The sequence below is a fragment of the Cygnus atratus genome, chromosome 29 (assembly GCF_013377495.2).
Source record: "Cygnus atratus isolate AKBS03 ecotype Queensland, Australia chromosome 29, CAtr_DNAZoo_HiC_assembly, whole genome shotgun sequence".
NCBI classification, from domain to species: domain Eukaryota; kingdom Metazoa; phylum Chordata; class Aves; order Anseriformes; family Anatidae; genus Cygnus; species Cygnus atratus.
The window spans coordinates 2,090,648-2,106,966 of NC_066390.1; the positions used below are offsets into that span (position 1 = coordinate 2,090,648).

Sequence of the window (16,319 nt, forward strand, 5' to 3'; positions counted from 1 at the left end):
TAATTGGGCAGAGATTTAATTAGAACAGAGATTTAATTAAAGGAAAGCGAAGCTATGACAAGTGAAACTGCATCCGTCTGGGGCTCAACAGTGTCATCGCGAACAATCAACCAAAACAGAAGAAGAAAATAATCACGTTGATTTTAAACTCTGCTTGAGGATCGATTCTGGGCTGCGGGAGGGTCCCAGCAGCACCCAAAACCTCTTGAAATGGCACAGAAACGGCGAGCGGGTGCCAAACACGGGGGCAGCTTCGGGAGAGGGCTCCGAGAGGGAGCGCGTCCCGCCTGCAAAGCCGCTGGGAACCCAACGCCGCAGCTCTGCCCCTTGCCTGGCCCAGCCCGGAGCAGGGAAATCCATCGCTCAGCACCAGCAGGAGCCGTGCTGGGCAGGAGCAGCGCGAAGCCGGATCGGAAAACCAGCAGCGCATCCCCTCCCGGGCCGGACACAACTTTTTTTTTCCTTTAAATATAAAAATTTTGGAGGTACCTAAAAGCGCGACGCCGACCCCAACGGCGGCGGTGCCTTCAAGTGGAGCTTCCTGGGTGCTTGGAGCCGCCGGCCCAGCGCTCGGCCCCGCAGAGCTCCCCGGGGCAGAGCCTGGGCTCTGCTCCCCATCCCCATCCTGCCCGGTCCTGCGCCAAGCGCGGCTGCCGGGGGGTTTCCTGCAGCACCCGAGGTCTCCGTTAACGTCTGCGCTGCCGGCGTCATCGAGCCACGACCGAGTCCGCGTCGACGTTGTTGAGGAGGAAGAGCTCGGGGCGCATCGCGAAGCCCAGCTGCTGCTGGAAGAGGCAAAGGAGAAAAGGGTCAGGGCTGGGGAACCGCGGCGGCCTCGGGACCCGGCCGCGGGACTCGGAGGTTTGGGGGTTCTCTTTTTTTCCCAAATCTCTCGCGTACTGCATCGTCAGAGCGACTTTTTCGCAAAACAGAAAAGAATAAATATTAGAGCTCTTGTAAAAAATAAAGTATTAGGGTTCTTGAAGATTCGCTGAGCTGTTAATGGCACTAGTTAATTGCGAGTGCTTAATTAATCTGCAGGGAGCATCACTGGAATCAGTGAGGCCGCACGCAGCTTGGGAAGGGGCCGCAGTGCCTTCTGCCACTGCGCTGACCATTGCTTAAGGCATCGGATCGCTAATTATTTGTCACTCATTTGCTAATCAGGGGTTAAAGCAGAGGAAAGGCAGAGCTCGATGCGACACCCGCAGCCGCTGCTATTTATTAAACCGCTCCAGCACCGGGGCACGTCTACACGCACGGTGATGCTCCAGAATCGCCAGGTTTGTCTGCAGAGCAGCCCCTCGGCAGCTTTTAATTCAAACGAAGAGGGAAAGTAATTGAGTTTTGGGTGTAGACAAGCCTCAATCAGCACTACGTGATCACGGTTTGGGTACGGTTGTGTGACGGCAGCGGGGTTCGGGGGGGGAGCAGCCGCTCCCTGCCCAGGTGCAGGCGAAGCGCCCGGCGCTGCTTCACCCCGCTGCCAGCACCAACGTGCCAGTCGGGCTCCATGCACGCGGCCGGGCGCCCGCCACGCCGCTTGGAAGACTTCATTTTAGCGCTCGATTCAATCAAATTTGGCTCACGAGATTCGGCTGCAGCCAATCAGACCGGCAGGCTCAGCGGGACTTACCACGAGCGTCTTACCAGACAGACACAAAACCTAAACGGCAGTGGTTAGGGTAGCGTAGCAGGCTTACAAAGCAATCCTTCCTCTTCAAACACAAAAACAAAAACCACACAAAGCTCCCCGAGAGCCAGGAGCAGCGCCCAGCTCCCTCGGAGGGGACGGAGAGGCTGCGGAGGGTTGGGTGCCCCCGGGTCAGAGCAAATGCCGACGCCAAAGCAGGAGCTGGCGCTGGCCAGAGGCAGGAGGAGGGGACGCGGGCAGGTGGCAGCTTCGGCCTCTGTCTGCAGAAGGGTTTTAGACCACAAGGGACAATTAGCTCGGTCGTTATACGAGCCCGTCCCGCGCTGCCCGGTCCGCAGGCACAAATCCTTCTTCTGTTAGAGCCACGCGCAGCTCGCGCCTCCGACCAACCCCCCAAAAAAGAGCCGAGGAGCCACGTTGAAAAAGTATCTGTCTTTTTAATCGAAAACGTAGTTTGTACAAACTGGTTCAAAGGCAGATACGGGGAAAAATCAGTGTCACGGGGAGCAGGAGCCACGAGGGACAGCGTGACGCAGAGACTCCTGCTCCGAGCTCCGGTCGGCACGTTACATCAGTAGAGCAGCCAGGAAAATCCCCTCTGCAGTTACAAACCCCGAAATCCCAATCACACAACATCAGAGATGATCGCTACAGCAGAATTACACGAGCCCTTGGCCACGGAAGGCAGACCCCTCGCCACTTACAGACAGATTCACGCCCTGGCTTTTTGTTCGCACCGTGGGACAGGGGAGCTAGGCACAGAACCTACGGGAGCTGCAATATGAGTGTTAATTCCAGCTGGAGTTTCCATGCACTTTTTGTTTTCTAATGCCTGCGAGATTTGAGGCGGGGGGAGCAAGTACAGCTCAGCTGGCTTTGTAAAGGGTAGGAACGGCGTACACAGCCCTGTCCAAGTTAAAACAGAGCCGTAGCACCGTGCGTTGGCTTTTGGTGTCGTGTCACCCGCTTCTAAGAAACGTGTCCTCAGCACCACCCAGCACCCACAGCCCCTGCGCTCCGTGCACCCTCTGCTCCCTGCCCTGCGTCCGCCTCCCGCGCCAGCTCTGCCGGTGCGAGGCATCGCGCTGAGCCACGCCAGCTCGGGCGGCTCGGGCTGAAACTCTGCTGGGACCCGCGGCGTGTCCCCAACGCGCCCGTCACCTTCTGCAGGAGAGCTCCGTGTAGGAGAACCGTGAGCAAAACCAGGGCTCGACTGCCACGTTGCCTGCAGAGCGTGTCCCAGCGAGGCCCCTCCGAGAGCCATCGCCGCCCTGCGACCGGGGAGCACCCAGGAAGATGCTGAAATCCCCGAGGAGGGCCCAGAGCCCTGCCTGAGCCCACTGGGGGTCGGTGCCACGCTGTGTGGAGGTGCAGGGCTTTGGAACAGGGATGTCAGGACCCAGCCCGGCTCCTGAGGATGTGCGGGAGAGGCCAGCAGCCACCACCCCGCGTTTTGGGAGAGCTGAGCCCAGCGAGGGGCCAGGGGGGACAGGCAGAGCTGCCAGCAGCTCTGTTCAGTGGAAGCATCTATGGACACAGGCTCCTTGCTCACACCAAACCACTCGTGCTGGGTCCTTCAGATCCGCAAGAGCCGCTCTGTACCTAAAGATCTTCGTGGAGCTGTGCCCTGACAGCGCTACATCTCCCGGATGAGGAGAGAAACCTCACCAATAAACCTGGCTTCCAGCTTCCAGCACGGTTTTCATGATCAAATCAGACACAGGACACCTAACTGAGGCCACGCAGGATGTAACCTCACAACTCATCTGTCTCGGGAGAAAAGGCAGGCTGCCTTTTCTCATCAGAGAAGCCGAGGGGACTGCTCTCGGCATTGTCAGACTGAGGCTGCCTCCCAGGCGAAGGGTTCTGATTCTCCCCAGAGGATAACGGAACACGTTCCGTGCTGACAGAGAAGGGCAATGAGGGAGGTCACGCAGTGAGCTTAAAACAGGATTTGCACATCAGGCCCTGAGGTTGTGTTACAGCGATGACCGCACCGAAGGCTGATGGCACGCCCTGCAACGTGACTTTGTGAGCCACACGGCAGGGACTTTTGAGAACTGCAGTGTTTCCATGAATCACATCCATAGGAAATTAATTCACAAAACCATAAATAACCAGACAGATTAAAACTTTTTTTTTTTTTTTTCCTTTGCTGACCACCAAAATCACATGCCAGGCAAGTTAAAAAAAACCAACGTGATAATGCTAACACCGAGGCGTCCTGTCCTTACGCCAGGGGACGCTGCTCCGGCATCCCAGCTCCCACCTGCATGGCAGCTGCACGTGGCATTCAGCCTCACGGCGAAATTGAGATGTTTGCCCCCAGTATTTTCAAGTGAAACATCAAATGCAGTCAGCTCACGATCCAGAGCCGTGAGCTGACCGCAGAGGTAGACCCTGAACGTAGTGTCACTGCAGAAGCATCCTTCCGACGTGGCCCAAAGGGCGCACTTGGAATTTCCTAGCTTATTGTTCCTTTGATTCTGCAGCTGAGACCCAGTAATTACGTGGGGCTGGATTCTCACTGTGCTTCAGAATTTCTGCTACTTGGATTACAATGCAAAGAGAGGAGAGAGCCTGCTGGCTGTAATGCAAAAACGAGGGGCTGAGGCAGGGCTGAGCCACAACGAGGAGTCAAGTCAGCAGCACAGCACCCTGCCCTCTGCTACGTGTTAGTGTCTGCAAGCAGGCAGCCTGCAAGTCCTGTAGTGCTCAGCACCGCTCTTACGGCTGTGATTAGAGGCGTTCAGCAAAGAAAACAACTGACTTTTTAGTATTTTTAGCAGCAACGCATTTCCCAGTATGTACATCTGATTTCCCACGCGACAAGCAGAGAACTGCACCAGTAATCCCTGTGCAAACCGCACATACACTTGTATATGTTCACACGGTAAACCATAGAAACGCACTGGCTCTGATGGCTACTTTCTGTGGAGGGGCGCCGCGGCTACTTGGCGGCGTGCGACGGGGACTCCTCCGTCAGCAGGGTCCGGGTGACGCTTACCGTTTTCCCGCAGGCCAGGAAGGAGACGCCCAGAGCGATCAGGCACAGCCAGGTCTGCAAGAGAAGGAGGCGCTGGAGATCAGGGGGACCCGGGCTGCACGGCCAGTTGGGGTAATAGCTAAATACACGGTCTGCTGAAATAGCAGAAGCGGAGTTGAGAAGTAAAACAAACAAGGCACTGATGGCATTTTGCTCCTCTGGCATTATTACAAATTCTCCTCCAACTTTTCACCTGCTGTGACTGATAAATGGAAGCCCTTTGGGGAGCAGCCACGAGAATTGCTACAGAAACAGCTGAAAGAGCCGGGGAGAGGCCGTGCAGGTTAGCAGGTGCGGCACAGAGGGTTCCCAAGCCGATCCGGCCACAAAAGCCTCAATTTCCCCATCTGCTCTGACTCCCTGGCAGAGTTTAATGCCTTCCAAACGTGACAATATTAACACAGTGGTGAAAAAACGAGTCTGTTGATGTGTCCCCCCTACAGGGACACTCCAGACTTACCAAATAGGCGACGAAGGACAGGTAGACCACGCTGAGAAGCGCCGCCCCGATGTACAAACCCAGGTGGTTCAGAGACATGACGTAGGCCACCACGAAGTACATGTTGATGCTGCAGATGAGAAGGATCACCACTCCGCCGCCGATCTTCCAGAACCTGTGAGCAAAATCAGGGCACGGGGGGTGAAGCAGAGGGGCCACGCTTGCATCCGGAGGGTCAGGAGGTGAGGTCAGAAAGGCGTGCCTGAGAAAGCAACGCGCCTGCTCCGTCCCCTCCGTACTTACAGTCCATTGGCAAAGTCATTCATGACACTGGGCAGGCTGGTGAACGTCAGGACCGGGATCAAAGCGAAAGGAAGCTGGAACATGCAACGAAAGGCAGAAGAATAAAGAGTGGAAATCGTTTAGGTTATCTCGGCACGGACAAACACCGCTCACAGCTGACAGCATTTCCCCACGGCTATTGTAGAGCGAGTCAAAGGGACTTCCCCTGGCTGGAAAAAGGAAGCAATCTGAAACCCTGGCGGAACCTCTTCACCTCCCACCACAGACCAGAATCAATCAACGCTAACTTCTCCGCTCAGCTTAGCACCAGAGCCTGAGACGTTCAGGGCTCCACGCGTTGTTCTGAGCCCCGTCCCTCACCTGGAGGCTCATGAGGACGTTTAAGAAGTCGTTCATGCCCGTCAGGTGCTCGACATCCTGAAAGATGGCCACGAAGAGGGTGGGGGTGATGGCGATGGAGCGGGTCAGCAGCACCCGGGCGAAGCGGGACCAGCGCAGATTCAGGAAGCCCTGCAGAGAAAAAGAGCAGCTGTGGGTGAGAAGAGCAAGGAGACATCAAGTGTGTGGGGAGGTGAGGGCAGGAGGAAAAGCTGACTAGTTTGAAAGGCACATAAAGGAATTTCACAGAGCTTCCGTGTGCTCAGTGAAGGGAAATGACCAATATTAGCTCTAAAGGTTCATGAAGAGAGAGAGCAGGGACAGAGGCAGCTGTTAGAGTGCTCATTACCTCCATGACAAACTGTCCGGAGTACGTCCCTGTCATTGTTGAGCTCTGGCCTGCAGCAAGGATCCCGACTGCCCAGATGTAGAGAGCGGCGGGGCCAAAGTAACAGCCCAAAACGACGCCCTGGAACAGAGATCTGCAGGTTCCCATCTGCTCAGTCCCAAGTAAATCCCCCGTGGCCAGCGCTTCCCATCATGGGCACAGAGTTGGAGGAGAAGCAATAATCCATTTGGAGAAGGAAAAGCACTCCCCACATTTGCTGCAAGTAAGGCAACGCCCCGTGGACTCCCATCTTAAGAAAGGGGATTTGGGATGGATTTAAGAGAAAACTCTGTCATGGCCAAGCTAATAAAAGAGGGCAATAGGCAGAGCGGGGGCGTCTCCGGGGTCAGGTTAGATGCAGCACAATTAGCAGAGGGATTGATAATTGTGCTTGGGCAAAGGGCGAGGCTCAAGGACCTCCTGAGCCCTCTTCCAGCTCTGCTTTCAGCAACGTCCCGGGCTCTGTTTACCCAGGAGGAGCAGCAGCTAACAGCCGAGGCTGTCCCGCCCCGCAGGTCCTCACCCCTTTGTAGATGTCCACCTGCAGCGTCTGGTTGTTGTTGGGGAAGAGGGAGGAGTGGGGGCTGCTGGTGTTGGCGCAGACCTCGTGCTGCAACGAGACAAGGGCAGGCGGCTCGACCGGCTCTGCAGGAGCGCTGGGGCCCCTCAGGCTGGTTTACACGGGCAGCTTCAGCACCCGTCATCTTTCCCCCCCAGTTACACACAGAATAAGTGGGCTCTGCCTGACACAGGGGCACTGAGGAGCCTCAGAGCCCCCCTGCTGCCCCAGCAGCCCCACGGCTCGGCATCGGCCCAGAAATCACAGCCGTGTCCCAGCCCCACTCACCACATCCGCATTCGTCTTGTCAAAGAAAGCCTCAGCAAAGACGGTCACCACAAAGATGTTGATGATGAAGGAGACAAAGAGGGCTATGCAGGACTCGATGAAGAAATACTTGTTAGCCTCTCGGACTTCCTTCTTGTTTGCACGGTTCACTTGCCGGGACTGAAAGGGAGATGGTGACAACAGCAAGTTTGAGAAAAGGGAACTGGATATTCCACTACTTCTAACTCTAAGTACGTTATATCAGACTGGCAGTGGGACACAGGTCACCAAAAGTATGGAGAACATGCTGAAGGGAAGCAAAACTACGAATGTGCAGAACAAGCAATGAGTTGGCATCTAAAATGCTGACAGCCCTGTCAGCGTGGCTGTGCTAGCTTGGAACTGGACGCATCCGACGTCCAGGGACCCAGCCAGCCTGGGGTTTGCTGTGTCCCCTCAATAACAAACGCTGACTCTCCGAGCTCCGTGGCTGTGACCGCTCAGCACCGCAGACCTCCCCGCACAGCATTCCCCTCTCTGCATTACGCAGAGCAGCTGCTCACCTTGACCAAGGCAGAGTGCAGGTACATGTTGTGGGGCATGATGACGGCGCCCACGATGCCCACGGCTTGCTCCAGCTGCGGCGTGCCGCAGTTCTGGCAGTAGGGGATGAAGAGCCCTTTCAGCAGCTGCTCCTGGTCAGGTTTTACTGTGACGTACTGGGCACAAACACAAAAAAATGGGGGTTTTTAGTGTGACGTGCATCATGCAGCAGCTTGGACTGCCCATCTGAAAATACTCAAAAACCAAAACGTGGCCACCGTGGGGAGGCAAAACCACACTGCGGGAACCGTGTGCCATTTAGTTAAGGCAGGGATGCTTCGCTGAGCAGCACGCACCGGTGCTCGCACTGCAGCGTGCACAGCAGCTGGGTGACAGCCTTACCCCTCCGTACAGACCCAGCTTCAAACAGCCTCAGTTTTCCAGCTGCAAGTACCTCGTATCCGAACGTCAGCGCCATGATGGTGATCAGAAAGCCAAAGAACGCCTCCAGTTTCCGCAAACCTGCAAAGAGAAAGAGACCGTCAGCGTGCTCGGGAGGGCCGAACCTGATTTCCCTTCCAGGATTCCGCCGGAGGAATTACCGTATTTGTCCAGGAAGAGGAACACAAAGGTGTCGGCGATGGTGATGAGCACGCCGCCCCACAGCGGGATCCTGCAGGCGGGCGAGAGCAGGCGTCAGCTGACGAACCCCCCCCCACCTCCCCCACCAGCACTTCAGGGTCAAAAATCTCTTTTTCCTTAGGCCATCTGTTTGGGGAAGGAACCATGCTGTGAAGAGGTTTGTTTGCAGTCTGACGAGAAGTTTGCCTACACGGGACAAGACCCCGGAGGTTTATTTTCTGCTCAAAGCAGCAAATAAGCAGCTAAGAGCTCAGCATAGCTCCGATAAGATTTTTTTCCTCAAATCTAGAGAGCAAACTGCACGTCTGCAGCAAGGACAGGAGCGAGCGAGACTTCAGCAGCAAGCTGGTACAAAAAGGTAGCTTCCTTTCAAGTTTTGATTTCCAACCTTTGTGGCCAAAAAGGGACACCTTCCTGGCGGTCCTTTACTGGGAATACAAAACTTGCCAGGGAGGCTGCAGCCCAGTTTTTGGCACGTATCAATTACAGCTAAAAAAAAAAAGGCAGCCACCTACAGTTCTCCTTAGAGTCAAAGTAAATCGGGCACCAGCGGCTGAGTCATCTGGGACAGAGCCAGCACAGCGTGGGTGAATCACCCTCCCCAAAGAGCTTATTTCGGGAGGTTTATAGGAAATAAATGAGTACATTTGGCACACGCGACGTCCCTTTCTTAATCCTAGAGGGGGGCACTCATTTCTTGCGTCCCTGTGACGACAAACCCAACTCACTTCCCCATCGACAGGAGGTTGATGGCAATCGCCGAGCCGATGACTTCTTGCATGTCGGAGCCGATGATAGCGAGCTCGACCATCAGCCACAGGATAATCCGAGGAACCTGGGGGTACAGAAACATCAGCATCAATAAAGAGAGGGAACAGCTCGCTTCTCCCTGTAATTTCTGAGAGGGACATGTGATTATGGGGACTGCACACTCAGGAACTGTTGCTCTTCCCTGCTTTGCTGCTTCCACATCGAATGAACGTGCGGAAAACATGTTGACAATTGGCACCTGGGGCTGGTCTGGAGCAGAAATGCAGGTTACCTGTGGCAATCCCCAGGGGAGGTTCCCAGGTCACTTATATAACCTCAATTACTCGCCTCAACAGATATCGCGCGTTGCGAGAGTGAAACCAGCTGGCTCTGCGTGCTGACGAGCCGGGAGCCCTTTCGCACGGTCACGCCAGTGACGAGTCTCGAGGGTTTGACAGGACGGGGACATCACCGACTTCCCCAGCCCTGCTCAGCCGCAGCTGAGGGCGACGCACGGCCCCGCGGGCTTCTGAAGCAGGGGGATGTACCACGAGAAAAGGGTCTTGTTCTAAAAATGCCATTTCTCTCCTCGTGATGCCTTGTGCTTATCTAACCGAGACGTATTTCAGCTTGCCTCGGGAACTTAGGGAGGGAGGATCCAGACAGAACAACTGAAATCAGGGGTTTTTTTTGCAGGCTCTGGCTGCGAGTCACTGCCAAGTGCCAGGACGCTCACCACGCCTCCCTCCTCCTGCCTTCCTTCCCGCAAACGGGGAAAACACCGACGGGACCTGAAGTGTCCCCGAGCCGCCTCCTACCAACCCAGGCCCTCCTTCACTGGGGCAGCTCTCAGGCTGTGATTAAAGCCTCTCTCTAAACCTGCCTTTCTTCCAACCACGCAGAAGAAATCAACTTAATCCCCCAGCTCCCCGAGCAATAAAGATACGAGACTGAAAACATATTTTAGCAACCCAAACACCTTCCCCGGGGAGGATTTGGCACCGTGAGTGGCAGGAGAGGCGGAAGAGCCCCCGGCCAGCCGAGCGGCGCGCTCACCCACCTTCTGGTACTGCCGGTGGCAGACCTCAGCGAGGTGCAGCCCCGTCACCACGCCGAGGCGCGCGGCCAGCCGCTGCAGGAGCAGCCCGATCACCGTCGCCAGCAGCAGCACCCACAGCAGCTGGGGAGAGAGGAGGGCACCAGTGGGTGCGTGGGCGCAGCGGGGTCCCTGCATCCCGCACCCGCCTGCTAAATCAGAGTGGTTTTATTTTTTAATACACATTATGAGCATTCGGAGGCTGTTTTTCGGGCTTGGAGCTGGCACAGGAAGGATCCGAATGCGTTAACGGCTGCAGAGGGCACACGGGTACCTCGTTTCCCCCTTCCCCACCCCCAGGCTGCTTTCAGCCCAGCACCCCTGCCCTAAACCAACTGGGGGCACCATTTCCAGTGCTTCCCTCCCAGGTTTCCGTGCTGACCTTAAACCCTGCGACGGCCCCAGACTGCAAATCCGACTCGATGTTGCCCGGGTCCAGGTAGGCGATACTCATCAGAAAGCCCGGCCCGGTGAAAGCCCAGAGCTTGCGGAAGCTGAAGCACGAGTGCTGCGATGGGGAAGGACGGGGACGTCAGTGCCCAGCTCTGCCACGGGGACGTGGCGTGCCCCAGAGCAACCAACGTGGCAGAAGTTTTGATGTTCGCTGCCCCGGTGAGGTCGGGCTGTTCCTTCACCTGCTCCCGAGCCCCGCAGCCATCGCTGCGCGCGGGGACAGCCGAGGACACGACCCGGCGTGGGAGATGAAGCCTCCCACGACAGCTGGAATGTCACCCCCACAGCTGGAATGTCACCCCCCCGTGCTCAGAGGGGGACAAAGCCACACTCGCGTGCTCCCTTTCCCCGATAAGGGAACAAAGAGCCAACCTCCCCTCCCCTGGGCCTGTAAAGGGTGATTGCTCTGCTCGTTGGCAGCTCTTGAGCCAAATCACCCGGGATGAATCATTAACCCCAGGGCGAGCTTGGAGACCCCTCGCCCTCCCCTATCCCAGCCCTGGAGCACGCTCCCAAGCTGCACACGGATGCGGCCGGCACCCAGGGGTGCTGCTCACCCCCAGCACCCACCGCCTGCAGGACTTTTTCCGGCCCGATTTCCCGCTGGGGAGGCACCCACCGTCTCATCCTCGGGGATGGGGATCTTGCTGTCGAAGTAGGTGGTGAAGGGCTCCTCCGAGGAGGTGTCCGGGGGCTGCAGCGGGTTCCTGCTGCCAGAGACAGTGCTGATGCCATCCCCGGAGCCATCTTCTGGGGGAGGAACAGAGGGGGAAAGGAAGGAGAGAGTGAAAAACCTCACGGGAGAAACTTGGCAGAGGCTCTGCAAAGCAAACCGTGCGTGTCCCGGCCTTGCGGCTGGCACAGGTCGGGCTGTTTGTAAAGACAATCAACAGAAAGAGCACGGTGCTCCAAACCTGCCTCTTCGCACCCCCCGCCCACGTGGCAGCGGGTTTGTTCATTAAATCCCTTTTCAGGCAGCAGTTTGGGGGCACTGCCTGACACCAGGGCGGCCCCAGCGCGTGACCGGAATCATCGAGGAGCCAGAGCCAAGAGCAAGGAGCAAGGAATCGTCAAGGCGCAGAGCCGCTGCCGCTTCTGCGGAGAACATCGCCCCGAGCTCCCCCGGCAGGCGAGTTTTCAGGACGGTTTCTACTCGTGAGCGGGGTGCGGGGGGTCACCCCGGCAAGGAAACTGCAAACTCCTGCCCCTAAGACCCGTAACGTCCCCTGAAGAGCCCTAACGTCAGCCGATCCCCCCCTGCCCAGCTCCGGCACAGCGGGGCCCTACTCACTTCTGCTCTCCGTCCGCGGCATTCTGCTCCCGGAGCCGCGCGCGCCGAGCACCTGGCCCTTGGAAGGGGCCGACCGCCACGGGCCGCTCTTTTACCAACTCTCCTATTGCATCATCAGAGCAAACTGCAGCCCGTCAGCTCCTCCTTCCTCCCGGCCTCCCAAAGACCTCGCGGCACGTTTGCATAATGGCTCCGGAGCCAGCCCTGCGCGGGGGGAGCCGGCGGTGCCGGGCTGCCCGGGTTGAGCAAGGCTGGGCGAGCCCCAGGACCCAGCGCTTGTCCCCGCTCCGCGCAGCCCCCGCGCGGGGCAGCAACGGGCACGCGCTGACCCCGCGGTGGGTTTTTTGCTCGTTTCTTTTGCGGGGGGGGGGGGGGGCGACTGGAGACGTGCGGGGGGCGCTTACCGTCGGGCGTCCTCAGGTCCGTGTCGGGGGTCCCCATGGCTGAGCCCTGCTGGTGCTCCGGGGACGGGTCTAGGTGGGCCGTGTTGGCTGCAAGGGAGAGGGGAGGGTTTGGTTACTGGGGGTGCCGAGGAGGAGACCGAAATCCCCCGGGAGAGCGGCCGCCACCGGCAGGGACAGAGTTACTTCCCCCGGGATCTCCGGCCACGAGGCCGGGAGGAGGGAGCAGAGCACCTGGCCGTGTCCGCGCGCCTCTTGTGAAACTCCAGCTACGGAGACAAGAGGGGAATTTCCTTTCGGTGCACGAAAACCGCATTCCTCCCCTCCGGGCAAGGGTGTCGGACCTACACCGCGCCCTCACGGAGCATCCAGAGCTCTTCTGGGAGCAGGACGCGGCCCTTGCACCGTTGACCCGGGCAGAAAGGCGCCGGGAGCTGGGGCAGGACGCGCAAAGCTGGCCCCAAAAGTCAACCCCAGAGCCCGCGAGGACACCTCGACGCACCACCAGCACCTATCGTAGGGATGTGAAGCGCTTCATCTCCGCCGACGACCCCGTGCATTAACGGGGGAGTTCCTCGTAATACGAAGACATCAAAGGAAAACGTCCAACAGCAATTCAATTTAAGCGATTCGAACCGATTTTAGGCTTGTGAAGATTCATTTGCTGCTTCCACCAGCAGCAGCAAACCCCCAGCTACGAAGGCTGCCAAAATTACCCGGAGAGGGCAGCGAGGCCGCTGCTTGCTGGCGCGACACGATCGCCGCTCCTCCGTCCGCGCGCCCTCGAGGCTGCGAGCTGTCGACTTTTGGGCGAACAAAGCAGCCGCCGTGCCCCGGCAGCCCCGAGCTCGCTGCTTCTGGCAGCAGACAGCCTCGAGGGTTTGCTCCGGAGCGGAATTCCCGCTGGATGCCGCCGCGCAGAGCTGCGCCGCCGCCTGCCCCGTCCCCTCCAGGGCCACCGCCGTGCCCGGGGGGAGCGGTGGCAGCCCCGCGGCCCCCACGGTTCTGCCCGGACCCCTCCTGCCCGGGGAAGGCACGGAGCTTTCCTCCCGCGCACACTTCCACTATTTCCTTCCTTCTAGGCTCACGTTTAAAGCGCTGCCCCGAGGGCTCCTTGGATCAGACTTCAGCAATAAGCCGTCTTCTCCCCGGCTCCTCGCGGAGGAGCGGCGCTCGCCTCGGCTGCCGGCCCCACGAGCGCTCCCTGCACGGGCCCCGGCGAGGCGGAGGGAGGCGAAGGCAGGGCGAACGCTCGGCACGGCGCTGCCTGACCCCGGTATCTCCTTGCCAAACGCGGCCCCGCGCAGGCGGGGGCAAAACGGGCGCCGCTATCTCTGCCGCGAGCTCCTCGGTTCGGAAGCGATGCGGGGGGCTCGGCCTCGCTCCTACCCCCAGCCCCTGTGGGTCTCACCGTCACCGCGTGGGTCCGGATTCGCTCCCTGTGTTCACACCCAGGCGCGGCGGGCGCCTTCCCAGGAGGAAACCCGCTTGGAAATGGGGCGAGGAGCTGAGGATATCGTGCAGTCGCTCTGCTCCGAAGGCAAAGCTGCTACTTCTGTTCTCTGGGCTCTTGATACCCGTCTTTTTGCTGATGAACCTCGGCCCTTTGGGTCTGTTCTCCCCGCTAGCCGGAGGCAGAGCCGCCGTCTGTCACGAGGGCTGCACGCTCGGCGTGGGTTATCGGGCAGCCCCAGTCCCACGCTGGGAACAGTTCCTGCCGCTGAGGTCGTGGCATTTGATTTCGAGCTTTGATGTTGCTGCTTTCCTCAGGCACCGGTAACTCTTCCGGAGTGCCCCGGGGCCCTGCGGGGCCAGCCCTTTGTGCAATGGTGCAGAACTCCCGGCCACATTCCCTGCGGACACCGCTGCCCTAAGAGCAACACCCACAGAAGCCGAGCGGACTGCAAACCAACCCCTCACCCTCCTGCTCCAGACCCTGACCACCTTCCGCGCCCACCCAGTGCCACGGCAGCGCCAGCTACGGACAAAAACCGGGGTTTTCGGGCAAAAGCCCGTGGCAGTGCCCGCTTTGGTTCGCCGACGGGCGACGCGGCCGAAGGTACGGGATTGCTCAACCCTCGGCTCCGCCACGAGGTCGCCCGGCTGGCTCCCGGGTTAATGAGGCGAGCTCCTCCCCGCTAATTGCACCGGGAGAGGCCGTGGCCGAGGGCAGGAGGGCACCGAGCCGCTCCCGGCCCACTGACAAGCGCCGGCCCCGTGGCAGCGGCGAGGCTCGGGGCTCGGAAACGTCCCCAGGAAACGAGGCCGAGGGGGGCAGGCTGGGGCGAGGAACGCTGAGAAGCACGAATCGAAGGGACGAGGAGCCGGGCGGACCGCGGGAGCGCGGTGCCCGCAGTGCCGGTGTCACCTCCATCACCCGGCGGGGTCACCCCCGGCACCCTCGCCCTTCCCGGCAGCTCCGGCCTCCGGACCCCGGCCCGAAGCGGTGCCAGGGCAAGGGGACGCGCGAGGCCCCCACGCCCAGGGGGAGCCCCCCCGGGGGCTGGGGGTCCCGGGGGTCCCCAGGCAGGGCCGTGGGGGTGCTGGGGGCTCAGGGATGGGGGGGGGGGGGCAGCGTCTTGGGTCTGGGGGCATCGCCCCCCCCCCGGACTGACCCCGCCCCTCACCTCCTTTGGGGGATCCCGCAGCACCCCGGGGACCCCCAGCTCAGCACCAACACACACAGCCCCCCCCCCCCCAGCTCAGTCCCAGCACCCCAGGGACCCCCCAGCACCCCAAGCCCCCCCCCCAGCCCAGCCCAGGACCCCCAGGCCCTCCCCTCAGGGCCCCTCCTCGGCCCCCCCCCGGCCGCCCCCTCCCCAGCGCTCCCCTCAGGGGTCCCCCATTGGCACCCTGAGGGGGGGCCTTCCCCAGCCCCCCCAAGGGCTCCTCCCCAGCCGCCCCCGGGCCTCGGGGGGCTCCCCGTGCCCTGCCCCGGGCCCCGGCCCCGCCGCTCACCGCCTCGGCCGCCCCCGGCCGCCCCCGCCGCCGCCGCCGCCGCCTCATGCCCGGCCGCGGCCCCCGCCGCCGCCAGACCGGGCCGACCGCGCTCGGGGCCGCTCGGCTCCGCTCGGGAGCGCTCGGAACCGTTCGGGGCCGCTCGGCTCTGTTCGGGGCCGCTCGGCTCGGCAGCGTTCGGCTCCGTTCGGCAGCGCTCGGCTCGAAGACCTCGGAGCCGCTCGGCTCCGTTCGGCCGCGCTCGGCTCGGAGCCGCTCGGCTCGGGAGCGCTCGGCTCCCTTCGGCTGCGCTCGGCTCGGAGACCTCGGAGCCGCTCGGCTCCGTTCGGTGCCGCTGGGCTCGGGAGCGCTCGGCTCCTTTCGGCTCCTTTCGGCTCCTTTCGGCCGCCCTCGGCTCCCTGCCCGGTGCCGGTGGCAGCAGCCCGGTCCCGGTCCCGAGGCTGAGCCCGCCCCATGCGGCAGCTGCAACTCATGCAGAACCATCAGACAACGCTGGTTTTTTTTTGGGAAAAAAGCCTAGTTTTGAGTCCTGTTCGTTTTCCTGTCTGTTTTTCAGCAGACAAACGCCGCTTCTCCATCACTCCGGGCTGCTCCTGTGAAAACTCGCGCAGCAATTCTCCTCACGAAAGCTCAGACGGGTTACGCTGGACAGGCACCAAAAACGCCGTCCCCTCAAAACCCCCGCGGGGCATTCTGAAAAACACCCGAACCGGAGGAAAAAACGGGCGGCCCGGCCGCGGGGCACTCACCCAGCTCGCAGGCGGTGGGGCCGGGCTCCAGGCGGTGCCTGCGGGGCATGGCGCGAGGCTCGACGCCGCTCCTGCTACCGGGCGCCCGGCCGCCGCCTATAAGAGGTGTCCCCACCCTGCTGCGCCCCGCGGGCAGAGTCCCCCGGGGGGCCGCGGGGCCACCAGCCCCGGCCATGGCCGCCCTATCGCCTGCCGAATGCCCCCCGGGCGGCCGTGAGCTTTGATGCGGGCCTTCGCCAGCGGCCTTGCGTGCTCCTGGGCGGCGTTATCGTCTCCCGGCACAATTAAAAGGGCTTTCTGTCGAGCAGCAGGAGCGCTCCTGTAATTAGCGAGCGGGACGGCCTGGACTCTGCTCCACCGGGGCTGTTTCGACGATTAGGGACCCAACCGCCGCCGCCGCGC

General features: G+C 60.5%; 1 protein-coding gene across 5 annotated transcripts; it reads right to left on the reverse strand.

Moving 5' to 3' along the window:
- Positions 1 to 15,276, reverse strand: SLC11A2 (solute carrier family 11 member 2). 5 transcript variants are annotated; one of them, XM_035571051.2, is made up of 17 exons: positions 15,169 to 15,276; positions 12,214 to 12,300; positions 11,138 to 11,265; positions 10,448 to 10,573; positions 10,030 to 10,149; positions 8,948 to 9,054; positions 8,180 to 8,250; positions 8,032 to 8,099; positions 7,598 to 7,753; positions 7,056 to 7,214; positions 6,732 to 6,818; positions 6,170 to 6,289; positions 5,803 to 5,952; positions 5,443 to 5,516; positions 5,161 to 5,314; positions 4,662 to 4,715; positions 1 to 785 (listed from the first exon to the last, which is right to left on the reverse strand). In XM_035571051.2, the coding sequence occupies exons 2-17, from the start codon at positions 12,248 to 12,250 to the stop codon at positions 708 to 710; spliced, it is 1,689 nt and encodes a 562-aa protein (XP_035426944.1). In that variant the 5' UTR covers positions 12,251 to 12,300; positions 15,169 to 15,276; the 3' UTR covers positions 1 to 707. The 5 variants fall into 5 exon arrangements, with proteins under 5 accessions (XP_035426944.1, XP_035426945.1, XP_035426943.1 ...); XM_035571052.2 differs by having other exon boundaries at positions 1 to 782; positions 11,138 to 11,268; XM_035571050.2 differs by having other exon boundaries at positions 11,138 to 11,268.
- Positions 15,277 to 16,319: the final 1,043 nt, after the last annotated feature.

Excerpts from the sequence above, each read along its gene's own strand:
- SLC11A2 (XM_035571050.2), bottom strand. The coding sequence starts at position 12,250 with ATGGGGACCCCCGACACGGACCTGAGGACGCCCGACG. Across the intron at positions 5,953-6,169 it reads CCGGACAGTTTGTCATGGAG|GGCTTCCTGAATCTGCGCTG; the intron begins GTAATGAGCACT and ends TTTTCTCTGCAG. Across the intron at positions 5,517-5,802 it reads ACGTCCTCATGAGCCTCCAG|CTTCCTTTCGCTTTGATCCC; the intron begins GTGAGGGACGGG and ends TGCATGTTCCAG.